Source organism: Lissotriton helveticus, chromosome 3_1 (genome assembly GCF_964261635.1).
Source record: "Lissotriton helveticus chromosome 3_1, aLisHel1.1, whole genome shotgun sequence".
Classification (NCBI taxonomy): domain Eukaryota; kingdom Metazoa; phylum Chordata; class Amphibia; order Caudata; family Salamandridae; genus Lissotriton; species Lissotriton helveticus.
This window is the reverse complement of record NC_136061.1, coordinates 616,894,197-616,917,549: the sequence shown is the minus strand read 5'-3', so window position 1 is coordinate 616,917,549 and position 23,353 is coordinate 616,894,197. Positions and strand designations below refer to the sequence as shown.

The 23,353-nt window shown below is 48.7% G+C and overlaps 1 protein-coding gene across 1 annotated transcript in view; it reads left to right on the top strand.

Annotated features, from left to right (window-relative positions):
* Positions 1–23,353, top strand: part of ABCA12 (ATP binding cassette subfamily A member 12) — a 644,885-nt gene that overhangs the window by 414,568 nt on the left and 206,964 nt on the right. Inside the window, exon 25 of the mRNA XM_078680598.1 lies at positions 13,877–14,056. Coding sequence (XP_078536724.1) covers positions 13,877–14,056 — 180 coding nt within the window. The remainder of the gene's footprint in view (positions 1–13,876; positions 14,057–23,353) is intronic.

Below are 23,353 nucleotides of genomic sequence, written 5' to 3'. Positions count from 1 at the left end.
GAAGGTGTTTCTTTTCACGACACAGATTGTTTAACGTTTTTGGTCATTGCATTAATGGGCCATGATTTAGAGTAATGTTTTCTAAATAATAGAATAAGAGTTTTAACATGCTTTAATTAAATGAAGAAATTGAATGCTATAATCATAATGTGAAATATTGTAGGCCTGAAATGTTTTAGCATTGATTTACACGTACATGTCTGGGCTGAGAAATGTTGCAAGCCTTTTTAGAAGTCTATGAGAGTTGGGTTCTTGGCGGCAGATATCTGTCTGCAACAGGAAAGGGGGGATCCAATTATAAGTGAATGAATAGAGGCCTGTTCAGTAGACGGCCCAGACATGGAGGAGGGTTCTGGAATGTTTAAGGGGTATCAGCGGGCCGGAGAAGAGACTGAGAAGCAAGGTCAACTCTAACGTCTGAGGCCCAATACAAAGCATCATGGAAAAAGCCTGAAGTTGCACCACGTGAGAGGCGTTTCGCAAGGGGCGTCTCAAATGTTGTTGACTGTTTTGTATTAGGGACAGCACCCCTGGGTGGAGTTAGAGCAGAGACCTGAGGACCCTTTAGAGAGCGGATGGGTAGGCAGTGAGGGGTCATGACTGGAGAACTTTAGGTTTTCACCAAGAGACTTAGAGTGGGTGACTTCCCTTGGGGGTCATTCATTGCTGACACCTTTGTTAGGTTGGGATTTGGTTAAGTAGGGATACCATCTAGAACAGGGTAGGGACGCCTAACCTGTGTTTGTTTTCCTCCAACCTAAATGAAGGAGAGATATGCGTCTATGCTGATAGCTTTGCTATTTTTAGAACTTGTGTTAGTGATTTCTGTTGCTCGTCTGAGGGCTTTCCGAGAGCACATGTATGTAATTGGACCTGTGTATCTCGTGAATCTCATTCTGAGATGCTTGTATTTGCAGCTCATTATATCTTTACAATAAACTTTTGAAACCTAGAAGTTGTCCGTGATCTTTGAGAGTAGAGTCCTTTCTTGGGTGAACTAATTTGCAGATAGGTGTACTGTTTCCTTCCAAGACAGGCAATAAAGGTTCAGTCGACCAGATTGAGGTTTGGATCAATAGATATAAGGTATCGATCAAAATCTCGCCCTTTCAGTTGGTAGCTATAGAGGATGGTTGCCTTCTTGAGGACGGTGACCTAGGCCAGGTTAGCTTACCCCAAGGCCCCTAGAAATCGATGATCGGAGGAACAGCCCGCAGATGAAGATCCGGATGACGTGAGACAGAAAAAGCAGCAGTATCGGTCGAGAGTGAGTATAAAGGGTTATGCGTGTTAGATTGCGGTGTTTTGTATTGTATCTATGTTGTAATGTCTGGCGGAGTTGAATGTCTGTAGAGTGACTGTGGAACAGGTTGTGAGCGCGCGCAACCGGTGGAAATCTTAAGTTCAAGGAGAGCTTAAGTGGTTCGGGTGTATCGGACACCCAGAGTAATTGTCAACTAGTGTGAAGGGGGTCAAGAGGTACCATTGATCACCCGAGAGACCGAGATAGGGGGGACGTAAGAGTGAGTGCGTGAGTAACGGACGCTGGTCGGAAGTTACTGTGTGTGTAAGTAACCTATCAGAGAGACGATAGACATCTCGTCAGTTGTGTTGACAATTACAGATAGACTGTGGACGTACAGTCGAGAGAAGTGACCGCTTGGTCGGAAGTAGTCATTTTTCAGTGTATGAATGGGACGCATGCATAACCGGGAGACGAGTTGAGAAAGGAGGGGTGCTGCTGCGAAGCGGAGAAAAGAGACGTCAGGTGGTGTCGCGTAGTGATTGGCTGACAGGAGAAAGACCGCGCTGTGATAGGCCAGCTAGCGAACACGTCATACAGGGTCGCGACGTGATTGGCCAACAGGAGAAAGACCGCGCTGTGATAGGCCAAGCTAGCAAAGCCGCGACAGGATTGGTGGATTGTCATCAGGAAGTAAACAGAGTAGCGAGGCTGGATTTTGTGCGCATAATTATGAAGTGTTTTAAATGGTTGAAAGCGCTGTTTAAGAAAGAGAAGCGGGGATCGTATGAAGGGGAAGAAGCCCCGCCGGAGGGTACGCCAGCTCGTTATATGGCAGTAAATGTTGGGTTGCATACGATCCTTTGGATATCAGAGTGGAGTAAGATTACTGAAGGAAACGAGGAACTGACGTTCCCGAAGTACGGGACGTTCAGATTAGAGGTGTTACATCGATTGAAATCAGTCATGACCTCAAAGAGACCCTTGCCTAGACCAACCCAGTTTGAAGCCCTTGAAGCATGGCTTAGGGCAGCGCATGAAAGGAATATGAACAGACGACAAGAAAGGGTGAAACGCTCGGTAAGGGCAGTACAGGATGCCAGGTGGGATGCGGATGCTAAAAGATGGAGAGTGCATAATTTGGAAATAAATAAACTGTACCCAGTGTTAGAGGCGCCAGTAAATAAAAGCCCCCTAGAAGAAGATGATGAGAGCGAAACAGAGGACAGCCTGATAAACAGATTACTGACAGACAGGCCACCCCCGTATAATAGAGCAGGGGGAGAGGTCGAGAATACTGAAGGAGGAAAGGGGGGCAATGCAGGAGAGCATAGACCGCTTCCCAGTTCAGAGTGGGATCCTGAGCCAAAGAAAGAGTTGCTCCAGCCTAGTCAGGTGCAACAGGTAGTCGGTAGGTTTGTGGTACAAAGAGCGCCGGAAACGGAAAGCGCCACATCCTACCCATTACCAGATGCACTACAGGTACCTGTTACCATAGGTCCTATAATATCGATATATGACCAAGAGAGAGCAAAAGGGGAAGAACGGAAACGGAAAGACAGAGAAAGAGCAGAGCAGGCAAGGAGGAACGATACCACTAATTCCCCAAGTCAGATGCCGATACCCAGAGAGTGGAGCACTCCGATGCACACAGCAGGGGACCCAGGAGGAGATCCTGGGGGCCCTAGATGGCCAATGGATCTGAGGGGATCTGGACGAAAATCCTTTCAAGAGCTAAATGAGTACATGAAGCAGTGGGATGAGGCAGTGAAGGCTCAAAAGTGCATCAATGCTGCAGAAGCAGAAAGGGAAAGTCAGGACAGCAGAGCACGAACTCACTGCGGGGCTGGGGAGAGTAGCCCGGAGTGGGACTGTAGAGGGAGTAGGGGAGTCACCCATTGGGCCCGGAATGGAGGTAGAACAGACCTGGAAAACGGGGGCCCCGGGAGTGGAGGGGTGGCGTGCCCAATACTCAGTGAAGGGGAGAGGAGAGCGCAAGAGTACAGGAACAGCTTTAAGTGTCCACACTGTGTGCCTGCCACCAGAGAACAGAATGGGAGTTGTGAGAGGTCGCACCATAGTCCCTGTGATGACAGAAATGAGCGCAGCCCAGGGAATATGGGGAACCAGGAAGGATCGTATCGGATACTGAGCGATACGAGGCAAAGGGAGTGTAGCGATCAGAGGGAAAATAACAGAGAGATGTGCGGTGAGAGGAGAGAAGAAGATGAGAGTGGGCAGAGAGAGAGTAGGGATAACAGGCCCGTGTTCCATCACCTTCCAAGATCGGATGGCCGAGCATGGGACCTGGAGAGATGGGAGCAAGGGAGGCCACCCATTAATTCTCCTGAGCCCAAACGCAGAGCTCGAAGTTGGGATGGTAGGGAGACCAGTGAGCCCCCTTCGAAAGACATATTGCGAGCTGAGATAAAAGCCAAGAGACTTGATGTCTCCAGCTTAAGGTCAGATCTGGATGACATGGTAGATGGTACCCTGCCTTTAGAAAGAATGGAAATGTATGAACAGGATGAAATACTGTATATGGCAAAGGACATCACACGAAAGGCGAGAGCAGTCCATGAGAAGTTAGTCGAACTAGCAGGCAAATATATGGTGGACTTGTCAAGAACCAAAGCATTACAGGGTAACCACAGGCTACATTACTCAGATCGAGACCTGGATGAGAGGAGAACGATTGGGCTGAAAACACACATAAGGGAACTGATTGCTGGAATAAGGACATGGAGGGCACTAGATAAATGGGAAGAGAGGTGGTCCAAGAAAGGGACCGGCAGAAGAAGCATGATTGGTATAACACCAGGACAGCAGGGAATAGAAGCTTACCCTTTGCGTGAAGTTGCCAATGGGAGCTATGTACATGTCCCTTGGAGTAGGGGAGATTTAGCTGCTTTTACCACATCTTTCCCCAAGTTACGAGAGAGCCCCGTGGAGTGGTACAAGCAAGTCGAGAGGTTTGTAAAGATCTCAAAAGTCCTATGGATAGATCTGAACACGCTGTTTGACATTGTAGTACCAGGAGATCTGTGGACAGCATGCAAGGTTAGCGCTGAGTGGCCCACAACGGAGCCAGAGAGAGATGCTAGGACTAATGGGCCGTCCGAGATCGTGATGGCAAAATTCGAGAGAGTGATGACTTGGCTGAAAGAAAAAGTGCCAATGCAAGACATAGATTGGGTCAGAATAGACAGAACGAGACAGGAACCCAAAGAGACAGTCCATGAATATTACGAGAGATTGCTGAAAGCGTTTAAACAGTATAGCGGCTTGGATGTAATGGATCCAAAGGATATAGGGCAATTTGTGTCCAAGTTCGTCCTGGGACTGAGACCGGATATTAGTTTAATGATTCAGCAACACTCGATTTGTTGGCAAAGTAGACCCCTAGATGAAATACTGAGATATGCCAGGTACTGCTGTGATGAGGTAGACTCCAAGGCTAAGAAACTAAAAGAGAAGCTGATGGTGGTACAATTGCAGACAGCAGGAAAGGGGGGACCGCAACAACAGCAGCAAGGGACAGGTACAGGAGGTAAGAAGCAGTACAGTCAGAACAAGGGTAATGAGGAGAGTACTACCTTTAGACCCAGAGTAGACATAGCCACCTTGAAGAAAACGACTAGGTGCCACCAGTGCAACGAGTTGGGGCATTGGAAACGCGAGTGCCCTTACAATGTAGAGATCGGAGAGCAAGAGATAGAGGAGGAAGAGGTCCAGAGCGCACCTATGAGAGGGGCGACGCCATACCAAGGAAAGGTGCTCAAAGGGGGGGGGGCTCCTCCCCGAGCCCAGTTCCCGCAACCTCCTCGAGTAGGGAGTATGGGTAAGACCTATAGACAAATGCCCCTGTTTGTGGAAGGTGAAGAATGCTATTATGTGGACCCATTAACCGGACAGAGAGTGGAAAGAGAAGACTGCACCCTCGGGGCAGCCTTAGAGGTAGATCAGAGGGGACCCTATGTGGAAGCAGAAGTAGCAGGGTGCCCTACGACATTTCTGGTGGACACAGGAGCCACTAGATCCACGATCAGATCAGCTGCAGTTCCAGACCTGCCCATGTCTGGAGAGACCATACAGGTGGTAGGGGTCGCAAACAGGAGAATAACCAGCCAATTGACAGAACCGGTACAGGTGAAAATAGGGAAGTACAGCGATGAGCACCAATTTGTAGTTTGCGATTCAAGCCCTGTGTGTCTGCTAGGAAGAGACCTGTTGTGCAAATTGAATTGTACTATATACTGTACACCCCAGGGAGTGGAGGTATTGACTAATGATGATGATGCAGATTTCAAAGTTGCAAACTCAAGAATATGTGTGGAGCTGTACCCTACTTTGACAGTAGACGAGCTTCCCTGGGATTTGAGAGAGACAGTGGCATCAGAAGTATGGGATTTCACTGGGGAAGAAATTGGATTGGTCAAAGGGGTGGACCCAGTGAAAATAGTAGTGAAACCGCATGCTGAGTTCCCAAGAACACCCCAATACAAATTGACTCCGGAAACGATTGCAGGCATAAAACCCGTGATCGAGTCCATGATTAAACAGGGAATACTGAAAGAAATCGTGGGTAGTCCATGTAACTCCCCGATTATGGGTCTGCAGAAACCAAATGGGAAATTTCGGATAGTGCAGGACCTTCGAAAGATTAATAACATAGTCGTTTCATGTTGTCCAGTGGTACCGAATCCATCAGTGATACTGTTTCAGATTCCATTCCAAGCTGAGTGGTTCACTGTGATAGATCTTTGTCAGGCTTTCTTTTCGATCCCTTTGGACGAAGATAGCCATTTTCTTTTCGCATTTAAGCTGGAAAATCGCGTCCTAACATGGTGTCGTATCCCTCAGGGGTATACAGAGAGTCCATCGATCTTTAACCAGCTTCTGAAGAAAAATCTTGAAAGTCTAGTGCTGCCCCAGAAGTCAGTTCTGGTCCAGTACATAGACGACCTCCTTGTGGCGTCAGACACAGAAGAAGCTTGCAGGGAAGACTCCATTGCTTTGTTAAATCACCTAGCTGCCAATGGGCATAAGGTATCCCCGGGAAAATTGCAGTACTGCCTGACAGAAGTGCAGTACTTGGGACACAGAATTGAGAAAGGCAAACGAAAAGTGTCACCAGATAGGATAGAGGCGATCATGAAAATGAATGCGCCTCAGACCCAGAGAGAGGTCAGGATGTTCCTAGGGATGGTGGGTTATTGCCGACAGTGGATCGTGAACTTTTCACTGAAAGCAAAACCTTTGCAAAAACTGACGCACAAGGAGGTGAGTGATCCGGTACCATGGGACAAAGACTGTTTGATGGCATTCTTACAGCTGAGAGAGGACCTGTGTCGTGCTCCGGCATTGGGAATGCCTGATTACAATAAACAATTCTTTCTTTACTGTTGTGAGAGAGAAGGTTGTGCGTTGTCTGTGTTGGTCCAAATCCATGGGAATGCCCGTAGACCAGTTGCTTATTTCTCAGCTACTTTAGACCCAGTAGCCGCAGCGTTGCCCGGATGTCTCAAATCCGTTGCTGCAACGGGTGTCAGCATTGAGAGATGTGAAAATATCGTCATGGGGCACCCGTTAGAGGTGTGCGTGCCACATTCTGTTGAACTGTTGATGACCAGGACCAAAACACAGCATCTGACCAATAGCAGGCTCACGCGCTATGAGCAAGTTATTCTTGCTGCAGAGAACGTGACCCTCAAGAGATGCTCTGTTTTGAACCCTGCTACCTTAATGCCACTTCCAAATGATATTGATGATGATGATGAATATACAGACCATGACTGTCTCGATGTGACTGAACTATGCACCAAACCCAGACCCGACATCGTAGATGAGCCACTGACCGACCCAGACGAAGTTTTCTTTGTCGATGGCTCATGTGTAAGAGACGAAGTTGGGCAGTTGAGAGCAGCTTATGCTGTTTGTACAATTGAAGGAGTTGTGGAAGCAGGGTGCCTGGAAGGAGTAAACTCCGCTCAGGTAGCCGAGATTATTGCCCTAACACGTGCTTGCTTAGCAGGCAATCAAATTCGAGTCACCATCTACACCGACAGCCAATACGGGTTTGGGGTAGTTCATGATTACGGGCAGTTATGGTCTCAAAGAGGGTTCATGACTTCTTCAGGCTCTCCCATTCGCAATGGAGAGTTTGTGCGCTTGTTGTTAGAAGCATTGCAATGTCCAGCAAGTATCGCAGTTGTAAAGTGCATCGCACATACCAAAAATGAGGACTTTGTTTCGAAAGGCAATAGATATGCTGATGAAGTTGCGCGGTATTGCGCAGAACAAGGTTACTCTTTCACAGAGGTGGATGTGGGTGGAATAAATGTAAGAACTGAATTAGCCATGATACTGGAAACTGTTGATACTTGGGATGAATTGTCAACCATGCAAGAAAATGCTCCTGATTCAGAAAAGGAAACATGGGTAAAGGCAGGATGTGTAATGGGTGAGACTCATTTTTGGGTCTCAGCAGACGGCAGAGCAGTGTTGCCCAATGAGATGGTGAGTCCAATGGCTAGACTCATACATGGTCCCGTACACTTAGGGAGAGATGCTATGCTGAGAGTGTTTAGACAGACTTGGTACAATCCTAAGTTTAGAATAGCAGCAGAAGCAGTGTGCCAGCGTTGTGTGACCTGCCAGCAGCTGAATGTAGGGAAAAGAACACCAGTTGCACTAAGTCACATAGGAAGGTCTGGAGGTCCATTCAACAGAATGCAGATAGATTTCATTGAAATGCCAAGATGCAACCGCCTCCGCTATGTCCTGGTGGTTGTTTGTGTGTTCTCCAGATGGGTTGAGGCATACCCTACACGTAGGTGCGACACCCTCACAGTGGCTAAGTTACTGCTTAGAGAACTTATCCCTCGTTTCGGGGTGCCGGCCTTTTTGGAATCAGATAGGGGAACACATTTTAACAGCGAGCTTGTGAAGATGATTTGTGTTGCACTGAATATAGACCAAAAGCTCCATTGCAGTTACCGACCAGAAGCCTCAGGAATTGTGGAACAAATTAATGGCACGATCAAGTCCAGAATAGCGAAAGTTTGCTCCTCAACGACCCTGAGTTGGCCTGATGCCCTGCCATTGGTACTCATGAGCCTTCGTAGTACCCCAGACAGAAGAACAGGGTTGTCACCACATGAGGTGTTAATGGGGAGAGCAATGAGACTGCCATCTATTCCAGCTACTGCACTGTTAAATATCACAGATGATATGATCCTGGACTATTGTAAGGGGCTGTCTGACGCCATGCGTTCTGTGTCCCTTCAGGTGCAGGCTGCAGAGGTTCCAGCGTGCCAGGGCCCTTGCCATGACCTGTATCCTGGGGACTGGGTCCTGGTGAAGAAACATGTGAGAAGAAGCTGCTTGGATATTCGTTGGCGTGGGCCCTACCAGGTCATCCTGATCACAAGTACAGCTGTAAAGGTGGGAGGCCTGCCCACCTGGATACACGCGTCGCATACGAAAAGGGTTCCAGCACCTCTGGAAACAGCTCCTCTCTCGGATGGACGTCCAGCTGAGGACCAAGAAGCCATAGAGGGGGCTAGCCAAGCTGTAGAGGTGCCAGTGGAAGCAGGGAACGAGTCTGACCAAGCTGAGGACGGTCAGTACAACAGCGAAACAGAAGACGCTACAGAAGGAGAAGACAGCTGGGAGTACGAGTCTGACCCTGACAGGTCTGAAAGAGAGCGAGAACAGACCAGAAGGAGAAGGAGTAGAAGGGCACGTGGAGAAGCAAATTGGCCGCAAAGAAGAAGTTCTAGCCTGAGGTCAACTCCAGAAGCAACCCTTCCTCCGATATCAGAAGACTCAGACCCAGAAGAAGGTGCTCAGGGCGCTGAGGCACCGAACCGAAGGAGGTCAAGAAGAGTGCGTGTGCCTAACAGAAGATACTCCACACCTGAGTGGACATATCTGGCGACAAATGTCTGTGAAACCGGAGACAGGGAGGATCCGAGCGGTGGTGGTGTCCAGTTCTGAGCCCATTATCACCGTGGAAATACAACTGTTGGTACCCGGTGTCGAACAAGAAGGGTCACTAACATTCGTGCTCCCCAGACCTCCCCGCCTCAGCAAGTTAAAACACATGTTTCTTACGGAATTGAAATTCCCCGACTTTGGTACCACGATAACAGCACATGAAGAGCATACTCTTCGCATGGAAATATTGAACTATGCTATTGAAGCTGCAACCACAAATCTAATAGTCGATTGTTAAAGGACTTTGTAAATAAAGCAAGCAGAAGAAAAGAAGATTACCTAGCGCCCAGGAAGCAGAGAATTTTAGGGAACCCCTTGAGTGGATGGAGAAGGGCTAGGGTTGTCTTTTTGAACTGTGAAAGGACTTTTTGCGAAAAAGGCTGTCAGCCTCCAGCTGTGTGGATTCTAAAGGCAAAAAAGGATTGAAAGAGACTGTAAAGGAACGAGAGGAAAAGAACTTTTTTTGCAAAGAGAAAGGGAAAAGCTAGATTGTCTGACGAAATGGAGGCCGGCACCCCGAACCGCAGAGCTAAATGTATAATAGGTACACTAATAGTAGGAGTGATAATATTAATAGCTTTAGTGGTAACAATTTCTTATGTAAAGGGACATGAGGAAGAGGTAAAGGTAACTGATGCGAATTCTGTAGTAACACTTACACCCACTGTTGCAGGTGAGAAAAGGGAAAACACTCAAGAGAAAGCGTTATTGGCTGCAGAAGCCCGCAGGTTACATGTAGACGAGTCCCAAGGAGACTTTAGGTCAAATGCTTATGCTAAACTTTTGTATGAATACGTGGATGCCATGGAGGTTAAGGATTGCTACGTCTGCATGCAGTTGCCTGCGTCTGTAGATGAAGGAATTCGATATCATCACCTCCCTCTGACATATGGCATTACATGTAGCTTATTGCTTAGTATATTTTATGAGAGAGATAGTTTTGAATACTATTTCTCCAATTATGATTCTGTGTTGCCAGAAGTCCCGAATTATAAGCAGATGAATAAATGGGATTACTGGAAGAGTGAAGACAGATTGGCCAAGTTCTTCATTCCTTGGATTACCTTAGATACTTCACATGCCCGTAGAAATAATCTGACATGCAAGGTGTCAGAAGTCGAGAAAAAGTTCATAGGGCAGGTGGATGATCGTTACAGGAGACAAAAGATTTTGAAAAAATCAGGACAAGGGAAATTAGATTGGACCGAGGAAGAGAAGTCACACAAGAGAAAGGGTAGTAGTGGTCCAATAGCTTTAGATAAAGCGCAGAAAGGAAAGTTATGTCTTCACCGAGCCAAAACGTATTATGAAAATGTATACGTGGGTGAAGTTGACTGTGAACATGCTTTTAATTTAGAGTACTACACTAAGGATTTCCTGAAGGGAATGCAAGTGATTCCAAATGTGTATTTTGTATGTGGAAGAAATGCTTACGTGAGACTACCTGACAACTGGTATGGATCATGTTACTTGGCAATTGTCTTCCCCAAAATATATCATGCACAAGACTTATTGATCATAGAGGGCCAGACATCATCGAGGGGAAGGAGAGATTTAGGCGATGCAGAAATGGTTGGAGATGTCTTTGGAGCTATGTTCCCTCTTTTGGGAATAATCCTTAATGATGTTAAAATTAGACGACTGGCAACAGTTGTCGACAGGTTGTCTGCCAGCACTGCTCAGTCCTTAATGCTGGTAGAAGGAGAGATGCAATCGATAAGGGCTATGGTTCTTCAAAATCGGCTTGCATTAGATGTCTTATTAGCAAAAGAGGGCGGAGTCTGTAAGGCTTTGAAGGTTCAGGAATGTTGCACTTACATTCCAGACCTTTCAAAACCCCTTGAGAAAGTTATTAAGAACATAACTAATATACACAAAGAGATCGAAGACTTGAGTAGAGAAAATGTCTGGGAAAAGGTGGGCCACGGAATGAGTACAGTTGGAGGGTGGGTTTCCACCTTAGGCAAAAGCTTTATTTGGTATATCCTAAAGCCTATCATCATAATATTGATCTGTGGGATAATATTGTGGGGATTGGTGAGGGTATTCAAATGGTACAGAGCAAGAAGGTCAGAAAGGGCCCAAAGAGAACAGTTGCAAAGATTGGCTGCCATACAAGATAATCAGTACAGGAGCCTGAGAGCTCTGGAAGCGCAGAGAATGCCAGCAATAACTGCAGTTTAAATGTTAGTGATGACCCCGAGAGGTCATCAAAGGGGGGAACTGAGAGAGCGCAAACTGATATAAATATATGAGTACATCACACTTACCTATAGAGAGCATAATTCATGAAGAGAAATGCCATGAGTGCTAATAGTATCTGAAATTATATTCTAAATGTATAGCTAATATAGAGATTTAAGTAGAAGTGGAATTAATACAGAAATGTGTGACATTATATGATTTTATTAGACGTGATTATTTTGAATCTATGTCGTGTAGCTGTTAACATATAAGATGGTCTGTGGTAAAACGCAGAACGTGGTAGGCCTCAGGGCCAGAGCTGGAGCTAAAAGGGAAGGTGTTTCTTTTCACGACACAGATTGTTTAACGTTTTTGGTCATTGCATTAATGGGCCATGATTTAGAGTAATGTTTTCTAAATAATAGAATAAGAGTTTTAACATGCTTTAATTAAATGAAGAAATTGAATGCTATAATCATAATGTGAAATATTGTAGGCCTGAAATGTTTTAGCATTGATTTACACGTACATGTCTGGGCTGAGAAATGTTGCAAGCCTTTTTAGAAGTCTATGAGAGTTGGGTTCTTGGCGGCAGATATCTGTCTGCAACAGGAAAGGGGGGATCCAATTATAAGTGAATGAATAGAGGCCTGTTCAGTAGACGGCCCAGACATGGAGGAGGGTTCTGGAATGTTTAAGGGGTATCAGCGGGCCGGAGAAGAGACTGAGAAGCAAGGTCAACTCTAACGTCTGAGGCCCAATACAAAGCATCATGGAAAAAGCCTGAAGTTGCACCACGTGAGAGGCGTTTCGCAAGGGGCGTCTCAAATGTTGTTGACTGTTTTGTATTAGGGACAGCACCCCTGGGTGGAGTTAGAGCAGAGACCTGAGGACCCTTTAGAGAGCGGATGGGTAGGCAGTGAGGGGTCATGACTGGAGAACTTTAGGTTTTCACCAAGAGACTTAGAGTGGGTGACTTCCCTTGGGGGTCATTCATTGCTGACACCTTTGTTAGGTTGGGATTTGGTTAAGTAGGGATACCATCTAGAACAGGGTAGGGACGCCTAACCTGTGTTTGTTTTCCTCCAACCTAAATGAAGGAGAGATATGCGTCTATGCTGATAGCTTTGCTATTTTTAGAACTTGTGTTAGTGATTTCTGTTGCTCGTCTGAGGGCTTTCCGAGAGCACATGTATGTAATTGGACCTGTGTATCTCGTGAATCTCATTCTGAGATGCTTGTATTTGCAGCTCATTATATCTTTACAATAAACTTTTGAAACCTAGAAGTTGTCCGTGATCTTTGAGAGTAGAGTCCTTTCTTGGGTGAACTAATTTGCAGATAGGTGTACTGTTTCCTTCCAAGACAGGCAATAAAGGTTCAGTCGACCAGATTGAGGTTTGGATCAATAGATATAAGGTATCGATCAAAATCTCGCCCTTTCAGTTCCAAAGAAAAGAAACGGAGAACTCCTACACAAAATACAACTACACAGACTCATAAATTGTCTGGGAAGTAGTACTCCTGCAGCGCTGGTTCACAGACTGAATTTGCCCCAGAATGAGTATTGTTGTGATAGTCAGATAGGAACCATTTGCCCATACAGAATGAAGTGTTCTGCTTTTTGAGCTGCAGTGTTCCGGGAGCGAAAGGACACCCCAAAAATTGAAAGTTGGGGTAAGAGGGGGTAAAAAACACTCCAAAATTGATGGATGGGATTTGAGGGGGGTATTTTTATATGCAAAAATAAGTATTTTCCCTGTGCTGAAACACAAAAAAGTTTCACAGAAATATCACTAGCACAGTACATTTTATGTGTGTGGACTCGCTACAGTTATGTCGGCGTAAATGGCTGCACATGCAGTAACATTGAATTTACAAAGAATTCAAGAGCTACTCCAGAGAACCTCTGACTCTCGAGGATTCTTATGAGAAGTCCTCGAATCCTTTGTGAACCCCAAGATAGAAATGTATAATTCTGCACAGTAATTTTTTAACTATAGTTTATGAATCAAGTTATTTGAATGTGAAAATAATTGCAATTGGAAAGTGTTCTTTACTTCCAGAAACTCTATTCATGGGAAAATGTGTAGGTCTGGGTGTGTTCCTTGGTAAAGAGAGAGAGATATGCACTAACCACAACTATATATGGCATTAAATACCATTGTTTATTACTAGATAACACCAATTTTATCGACCTTACACTAAAAAATGATGGAATTCAAGCGTATGCCTTGCTGGTTGCAACAGAGTTGTTGCATTGTGCACTAAGGGGTAAATATATTAAGAAGTGACCGAAGATGTTGCATTGGATTGCGTCAAAAAGAGCGCGCGCTCTTGTTCAGCATCACCTGTAATCCAATGTGTGGTGTCAGGTGTTGCTGGAACGATTTGAATCGCTCACATCGCACTACGTCATTTGTTTTATATGTCTTCTTCTTTCTGCAGAGTCTTACATCGGTATTCTAGAAGACAACCAGCCCCTCCTGGAACAGATCACGCCAATAGTCACTCTGTTTGTGAACCTGGCCGAATGTATATCTTATGACCGCATTCGTCCTGCGAGCAGCAGCCAAGCGCTGGATGACGCGGCCACGCTGCTGCGGCAGCAGAACAAACTCTTCGCGGGTGAGTTGCACGCGCCAAGCTAAGATGAAAGATGCTTCTTGAGAACTGTGCGGCAAGCATGACACTGCCTCCGGAGCAGGATATTCAGCTGTGGTTTGGGGGTGCGTACGAATTGAGGCACAGATTGTGGCAATTCAATTCAGTTTATTAAAGTTTGGTGGCAGTTAATACACAGTGTTAAATAAGTATTTCCAGGGTCCTCGTAATGATGGTAGGAGGTGTGACACACTGTCAGAGGGAACAAGCGATCAATGAAGTGCTGAGGAGTGGTGGTAGTACTAGGACAAATACATATGTTAAAGTGCCAAGAAGAGGAGTTCAGCGGTGTAGACAATGACTATGATGTTAAGAATTACCTGTGTATTTAATAAGGGCTGACAATAATAATAATGTATTGTATTTTAATGATTGCTTATATGGTTGTGACTTACAAACCGAATAAAGCTTTTGAAACTGACTATGATTGGGATAGACCGAATCATATATTACTCCAGGCAGGAGTAGCCCAGTATACGAGGCATGATGATGTTTATGTACTACTTAGAGGCGGTATTAATGCAAGGAGCTACACAACCGTATAATAGAGGAGTTATGATATGATGTACAGGTGATACATTTCCTCACAGGGCTGATGCGGGACGCCCGGATGCGATCTCTTGAAACCCAATTCACAAAAACAGTCAGCAAGGCACTGCAAGGGTTTATCTTCCATTTAACCCCTCAGCGGGCCTCCTCTGATTGCCCGGATGTCGTGCACCACATGCTGGCTTCACGGAGATGGTATGGGACTGCCGTCAGCTGCAACAGGCTTGGCTAGAGGTCAGTTGCATTACAAAACTTGAGGTGGCCCCCCTGCAAGGTACATCCAGGGGGCCCCCCCTCAAGCCAGTTCCTGTCAGGAGCTCTCAGGCCAGAGTCCCTCCACCCAGGACTGTGCCCGAGGGGGTCTCCTGGAGCTTGGGGTTCCCTGCACCGAGGGGTTTGTGGGGGCTATCATTACGCCACTGATATAGGTGCAACTTTGGTACCATGTATAGAACAGAAGCCAGCTTGAGATGAGTAGAGGAAGTTACTTCTGTTAAGGTAAGTCATTGTCAATAAACTTCCTTTTCTAGAACTTTTGTAGCCAACAGAAGCGAGATAGATGGGAAGTGAGCATGATGAGTTCCTTGAAAGGCATTTCAAGCAGCAGAACAACAAGGGCTTGTTTCCATTTTTAAGGTCCTAAGGCAGAACTTAATTCTAATTTTCTGAAGTTTTGCGTTTGCTGGACGCAAAGCAGTGCAAAAGATAGAGCTCCCTTCTGGCAGAACCAATTCCCAAGCTGAAAACTCAAAAAAGTTCTCCCAAGATGGCCACCATTACCCATGATCCACCATAAAAGGGAGGAAAACATACAAATCACTTCCTGTAACATACCACGCCACATGAGACAAGAAAGACAGGAAACAGTCAACCGCCAAGCCCGGGTGGGAGGGCGTCACTCAGGACTGCATCTAGGAAGACCAGGACTCGGAGTAATGAAGATTACCTCCTCGTTAGTCTTCCTCGCCACATGACTAACATAGTGAGCTTCAGCTCCACGACAGAACCCTCCAAAGTAAAAAAAGCCTCCCATCCCCTCCCAACATGGCCGACCAGTCACCCTTGACCTCTATAAGAGGCGGGCCGGCCCAACCAACAGCCTGTTTTTTTTGTTCTGCGCGATTCTCTCCAGAGGCGCTGTACAGGTAAGTTGGGCCTGCTCTAGCTGGTCCATGGGTTTTGGGTTGGAGGTCCTGCCTTAGCGGACCCTGGGACCTGGGACTTCATTCCCCCCCCCCCCTCTTCCTTCCCCCGGTCCTGTGGGGCCGGTTAGGTGCTGCTTTAGCGTGCCAGGGGTCTAGGGGGGGTGGGGGGGGCGGCCGGGGATGTTGGGTGTTCATTCCTTCCTTTTTCCCGGTCGTTTTTTGTGGTCCTCGCCCGTTTTTCGGGCTCTGTGGACCGGCGCTGGCTCCTGGTAGGGCTCCGGTCACTTGTATTTTGGCGGCCGCCGTTTTTCTTTTCAGTCGGTGGGCCGCGGGACCGGCTGTTGTGTCCACTGTGTGCCGCTTCATGCCTGCGCGTCCCTGGGTTCGGGGACGCATCAGGCGTCCTGGTGTTTTGATTGTTCCCCGGTAATCCCCGTGGCCGCTGCCCCGCTCGGTGCTTCAGGGCGCTTCTTGGTGCATTTTTTGCATTCTTTTCAATATTTCCGGCCTCGCGCCTATGCGTGCCGGGTGAAGGGGGGCTTGCGCGCTTACCTTTTACCGGCCGTCCTGGTCGCTTGGCCGCTCCGGGAGTTGCATTTTGCGGCGCTGGACGCTGCCGCCTTTCAGGGGGTTTTCAAGCCTTCGGCCCGCGGCTCTGTGCAGCGCTGTGATTGGCCCGAGGCGCGGCCCGCCTTTTGGGGGCGGGGTTTCGCTCCAGGTGCAGCGTGTGGGGTTTACTGCCGTCAGCTGTGTCTTTGGACGCCTCCCCTTCTGGCTATATATATTTTCTTCCTGCGCCTGGGTGCCCTTGAGTTTCTCCGCTTTCTTCTGCTGGTGGTGTTTGCTCACGCATTATGGATCAGGATTCTGTCACGGCGGAGTCGGTTGCTGACTCCTTGTCTGCTTTGCCTTTTTCTGCGCAGTCCCTGCAATTGATGATTCAGTCGGCGGTGGCTGATGCCCTTGCGCAGCGTGATGCCCAGGGCCCTTCCTCGCCGAAGCGTCCTCGCAGGGACCCCACTCCTGTCTCTGATGCGGAGGGGGAGGAGGAAGATCTCCATGGCCGTTACATCCAGGGTCAAGAGCTTCGTGATGTTCTTTCCCACATCAAGGATAACTTGGCCTTCCCTCCTCCTGCGGCGGAGGATGTTTCCGAGGATTTCTTTGTCCAGTATCAGCGCAAGGCTCCGGATTACCTTCCTCTGCATGCGTCCATCAAGAAGGTCATCGAGGGGGAGTGGTTGGATGTGGATAAGCAGTCCTTCCCCCGGTATCTGACTAAGCGTTACGCTATTGATGAGTTCTCTAAGGACTTCCCTCCGGCGGTGAAGGTGGACTCTCTGGTGGTTGGACTGTCTTCCCAGGGTTCGATCCTTTCGGAGGACGCCTCCCCTTCTGACCCTGTGGACAAGCGTGTAGAAGCTGCTGCTAAGCGTTCTTATGCTGCGGCTAATTTCTCCATCAGGGCCTCGGCCTATTTGTCTTGCACGGTGCAGTCTTTGTTGAAGGACTTCCAATCCCTGGGTGAGCTCCTGGATCGGGGGGCTGATGTTGTCCCGACCCTTGCCTTAATGGAACAGCAGAAGCGCCTCCTGTCGGACATCTCCTTTGACACTCTGGGTGCGGCGGCTGCCGCTGGGGGTGCTGCGATACAGGCTCGGCGTCAGATCTGGCTTCGGCATTGGAAGTCGGAGGCGGCCCAGAAGGCTTTGCTCATGAAGATTCCATTTTCTGGGGCTAAGTTGTTTGGCCCTCCTCTGGAGGTTATGATTAAGAAATCTGCTGATGACCGCAAGTTGCTGGCTCCCATCAAGACGTCTGGGGCCCGCTTCCCTGGTCGCGGCCGTGTTTTCTCTTCGTCATCCAGGGGTAAGGGCAGCGCGCCCTTTCGAGGGAAGGGTCGCGGCCGGGGCGCCCCGTTCTTCAACAAATCCCGGTCTCAGCCTGCAGCTGCCGCTTCCTCTTCCACCCCTAAATCCTGACTTTCGGCCATCTCCCTCCGGGGTGTTCCCTGTGGGGGGCCGTCTCCGCCATTTCGTCCCGGCCTGGGAGGAGTCTGTCTCAGATCTTTGGGCTCTTCGGATTGTGAAGGAGGGTTTTTCCATCGTCTTCTCTTCCCCTCCTCCGGATTTTTTCCTCGCTACTCCCCTGCCTTCCTCCCTGGTCAAGAGACGGGCCTTGCTGGCCGGAGTTCAGGACTTGCTTGCCAAACGGGCCATCCGCCCGGTCCCGCCTTCTCAGAGGGGTTCGGGCGTCTACTCCATCCTTTTTCTGGTGAGGAAGGTTTCTGGGGATTTCCGGCCAGTTTTGGATTTAAAGTGGTTGAATTCTTACATTCCGCATACTAAATTCAAGATGATCTCTCTGCAGGAAATTCTGCCTCTTCTGGTTCGGGGAGAGGTGGTGGCTTCTCTGGATCTCCTCGACGCCTACCTCCATGTCCCGGTCCATCCGGTTTCCCAGTCCTTCCTCCGGTTCTGCGTTGGGGGTTCCCACTATCAGTTCCAGGTACTTCCATTTGGCTTGTCATCTGCCCCGAGGGTGTTTACTAAAGTCCTGGCTCCCCTGGTGGGTATTCTTCACCAGGAGGGGATCAGGGTTTTTCCTTACCCGGATGATTGGTTAATCTCTGCCTCTTCTTTTTCCAAGGGGATGCTGCACGTCGGACGGGTCTGCGTAGTCCTCTCCACCCACGGCTTCCTGATCAACGAGCGGAAGTCCCATCTGTCCCCCACTCAGGACTTGAACTTCATTGGGGGTCGGCTGGACATGGTGCTGGGGAAGGTGTTCTTGCCTCTGGGTCGCCGGGACACTTTGTGGCGAGATCTGGAGTCCCTTCTGGCTCGGGGATCCGCTCCTGTTCGTCTTTGGCTGAGGGTTCAGGGCCTGATGTCGGTGACCATCAATGTTCTCCCCTGGGCTCGCCTCCACCTTTATCCCTTGGTCAACCATCTGCTTTCCCTCTGGGATCCCCGCTCGGAGGATTACGATTTCCTGGTCCCGGTCTCCCCTCGGCTTCGTTCGGAGTTGGGTTGGTGGTTGGTGGAGTCTCACCTCTCCGAGGGTCTTCCCTTCTTGATTTCCCCTTCCCGGGTGGTCACGACCGATGCCAGTCTCCTCGGCTGGGGGGCGACCTTGGGCTCGGGGTCGGTTCAGGGTCGTTGGGATCTCCTCCAGTCGCGCTGCTCCTCGAACTATCGGGAGTTGAAGGCGGTCCTCCTGGCCTGCCTTCATTTTGCTCCTTCTCTCCGGGGTCACCATGTCTTGGTCCGGACGGACAACCAGGTTGTGAGGGGCTATCTCAACCACCAGGGGGGGTGCAAGGTTCGCTCCCTTTGGTTGCTGACTCAGGAGTTGTTGTCTTGGGCGGAGTCGTCGGTCCTGTCCCTTCGGGCTGTCTATCTCCCGGGGTCCGACAATGTGGAGGCGGATCGTCTGAGTCGGATCTTTCCGTCTTTGTCCTGTCTCTCCCTGTCTCCGGTGGTGTTTCGCCGCCTGGTGTCTCGCTTCGGTCTGCCTCTGGTGGATCTGTTCGCGGACGGGGAGTCGGCCCTCCTGCCCAGGTTCTGCTCTCTCCTTCCGGTTCCGGGGGTATGGCGTGTGGATGCCCTGTCGTTCCCTTGGCCCTCCGGTCTCCTGTACGCATTTCCCCCCTTCCCCCTGGTCCCTCGGGTCCTCTGCAAGATTCGATTGGACAGGGCCAGGGTGCTTCTGGTGGTTCCCGGCTGGGTTCGCCGCCCCTGGTACCCTCTTCTTCGCGAACTGGCGGTTCAGGCCTGCTGGCCGATCCCGGATCTTCCTTTTCCTTTGAGGGTCCCCCCGCTACCGGGGTCGGTGTTGCGCCGGCTCCATCTGCAGGCCTGGCTCTTGAGCGGGTGACGTTGCTTTCCCGTGGTTGCTCTTCGGGGGTGGTGGATTTGCTGCAGGGCTCTCGCAGGTCTTCCACTTTGTCCTCCTATGCCCGACATTGGTCTTCCTTCTCGCGTTGGTGCGGTCTGCAGGGTGCTGATCCCGCCTCCGTGGATCCCTTGCGGGTCTTGGATTTTCTTGCTGAAGGGTTTTCCTTGGGTTTGGCCCCTTCATCCCTGAGGGCACAGTGGGCGGCCTTGCGGGCCTTCCGCAGTCCGGATTTCGACGGGCTGGATTCCCTGGTGGCTCGTTTGCTCCGGAGTTGTTTTCTCCGTCGCCCTCGGGCGCTCTGCCTGTCTCCCCCTTGGGATCTTCCCCTCGTTCTGCAGGCCCTTCAGGGTCCCCCCTTTGAACCCCTATCTTTGGTGGCTCTGAGGTTTCTCACCTTTAAGGTGATTTTCCTGGTTGCCATTGTGTCTGCCGGTCGGATGGGCGAGCTGGGTTCGTTCCTCCGCTCTCCTCCCTTCTTGCGGGTTTTGCCTGACCGGCTGGTTCTCCGTCATGACCCCCGTTTTCTTCCCAAGGTTCCTTCCTTGGTGAACCGGTCTCGGGAGGTGTCGTTGCCCTCTTTCCCTCCCGACGCGGATCCTTCCCTGTCCTTGCTGGATGTCCGGCGTGCTGTTTTGGTTTACCTTGAGCGCACGTCTTCCCTTTCCCGGTGTGATAGCCTGTTCGTGACTTTCGGTCCCGTTCATTCTGGCCACAAGCCCTCTCTTTCCACCTTGAGTCGCTGGCTTAAGCAGGCTATCCTCCTTGCCTATGCTTCTCTGAGTTTGGTTGTTCCGGTGGGGGTCCAGGGTCGTTCCACTCGGAGTGTGTCTGTGTCCTGGGCCTCCTTCAAGGGTGTCTCCACTGAGGAGATTTGTCGGGCGGCGACGTGGTCTTCCCCCCACATGTTCATGGAACATTATCGTGTTATCCTGGGTGGTTCTGTTCCTGGGGAATTTGCTGGGGCCGTACTAAGTGCTGGAGCGGTGGCTCCTTGATGGTCCTTTTTTGTTTCTGGATTCAGGTTTGCTGTTATTCCTGTTTTCTTTCTTTTGTACTGAATAAACCTTGTGTTGGTTTTCTACTTCACCGTGTGGTGTTGTTTTTCTTGTGGTCAATGAAGCCTTTTGGCTTGGGTATTTGCTCACTATGTTAGTCATGTGGCGAGGAAGACTAACGAGGAGGTAATGCCCCTGTTACTTACCGGTAATCTTCATTACTCCGAGTATAGTCTTCCTCGCCACATGAGTTCCCTCCCCCCCTCCCTGTCTGGCTATCGGCTTCATTGTTTGCTTGGTGGTTCAGGCTGTTGGTTGGGCCGGCCCGCCTCTTATAGAGGTCAAGGGTGACTGGTCGGCCATGTTGGGAGGGGATGGGAGGCTTTTTTTACTTTGGAGGGTTCTGTCGTGGAGCTGAAGCTCACTATGTTAGTCATGTGGCGAGGAAGACTATACTCGGAGTAATAAAGATTACCGGTAAGTAACCGGGGCATTACCGGTAAGTAACCGGGGTATTATAGTGAACAAAGATCTCGTGCCTGGGTACAAGGTTCCTACTGACACCTGCCACAATACTGTCTGTAAGATGCAAAATGTGAGCCAGGCAAGGGTCAAGGGCGTCTTGCTCCAGTAATCAAGATGGTGGTTTCTACAAAGAGTTGTGTTTTCAGCGAGGGACACTGAGTTTAAAGAAGACAACGCAGACACTGAGCTCAGAGCAGGCACAGCTAAACATGAAAGCAAAGAAAGAGCTGTTCATGGGTTTTTGTTCTACAGAACAATGTACATAAGTCAATTCTGCAAAGGTGACGAGAAACAAAACGTTCATGCATAAACCGAAGCAGATTTTTGTTAATGGTGTTATTTACTTATAAACAATTAGTTTGAAAAGACCACATTTAAAAAGACAAGACATACACTTAATAATTTTACTGAAAATACTAAAAAGAAAGATGGAAGCATTCCTTTTTTAAACCAACACCCTATGGAGATAACGTGTAGAGATAATAAAACAGGTCTTAAATCAAACCTGAGAACTTTATTTGTTTAGTGGCGTTATAACGAAAATGTGAGGCAATTCCAAATCTAATGCAATGGGGTGTTGGCGTGTTGGCGTGTACATGGATGACAAGTATAATGTCATGGAAATGTCAACTCTATTTCTGCATACTTTTAAATAGAAACTGCGGGCTCCATCAGTGCCTAGCAGGGCGTACTGGCAGGCTAGAAGCCTGTCTCATTTTTCTGTGAGTCAAAATGGCCATTGCCATTTAGTGCCATAAAACCACCCCAAACAAATACATTGGGTGTTCTGTTGATTGAAGGAAGGCATGGTCGGCAATTTGTAATGGCATCCAAATAATGACAAGAATGGATTGCATGACTTAAACTGAGTAGAAAAAAAACGGCAAATGCTATGTTCAATTTCAATGCTATCTAAAGGAATTCAAAGGTGCTCGAGGTCTAAAAAAATAAATAAATCGATTGCTTATCTTTCTAAATAAGTAGTAACTGATTTTATGAGTGCAAGTCGGTGTGAACATTCAGAGTGAACTTAGAAATGTGTTTTTCAAGGTGGTTATGAAATATATTTCTCTAACGTTTTTAATTTTTTAAGTGTATGCTTACAGGCACTCTTCACCAATACAGCTTAAAATTGCTGATAGATAAAAAAACTTCACTGCTTTTGGCAGTGCTGTCAGTGGCAAAGTGTGGTGCAAGCTGCGGTGGCCTCTTGACAAGGGCCCTTGCAATTATGTTTTATACAAATTAAGCAGTGCTCGGGATAGCAGGGGTCTCGCTGCAGGCAAGGCTGGCCTTCTCCACTGGATCACCTGCACATCGAGACAGGTCATGTGGGTGGGCGTGTCACAGACCTGTAACACTGTTAACTACAGAATTCTCTGACCCAATACTTGCCCTCGAGAGGTTTGAGAGTGCTATTAGTAGTGTGTGATTGATGGTTGGTTCGGGGCGGGAGAGTGCTGTCAATATCGTGATTGCTACTCTGTTGGGGTTTGAGAATCGTTCTGATATTGTGTCTGAAGGGTGTGAGCGTTATCATTTTGATGTGACTGCTAATCTGTGAGGGGCATGAGTTCTGTTGGTACTTTGTGACTTTTAGCCCGTGAGGGTGCGAGAGGGCTCTTGGCAGTATGTGACAACCTCTCTGTGATAGGTGCGAAAGTGCTTCCATTTGACTACTTTGTGAGTGGTGTTTGAGTGCTGTTGGTAGTGTGAGACTGCTATTCAGTGAGAGTTGTTAGGAGTGTATGGCTGCTAGCTTTTGAAGCGTGTGAAAGTGAGCAGTGTTGGATGGAAAGTCTGTGAAGAGTATTAGAGCTTTTCCAATGGTGCGTGAAGGCTAGTGTGTGAGGGGTGTAAGTGCTTCCATTAGTGTGTGACCTCCTGTCTGTGATGGGTGTGAGCGTACTGTTGGCAGAGTGAGACTGCTTCTCTGTGAAAGGTGTGAAAGTGTTGTTGAGAGTGTATGACAGATTAGAGGGTGAGTGAGTGGCAGTCTTTGGGTGTTTCAAACGTACTGTTTGGAGCGTGACTGCCACTGTTTGGAGTCAGGGGCGGTGGGTGACATTTGAAAGTGGTGGGGCGTAAAGTGATTTGCATCCAGCACCGTAGCGAGCGAGCGCAGCGAGCGAGCCCGAACCCCAAAA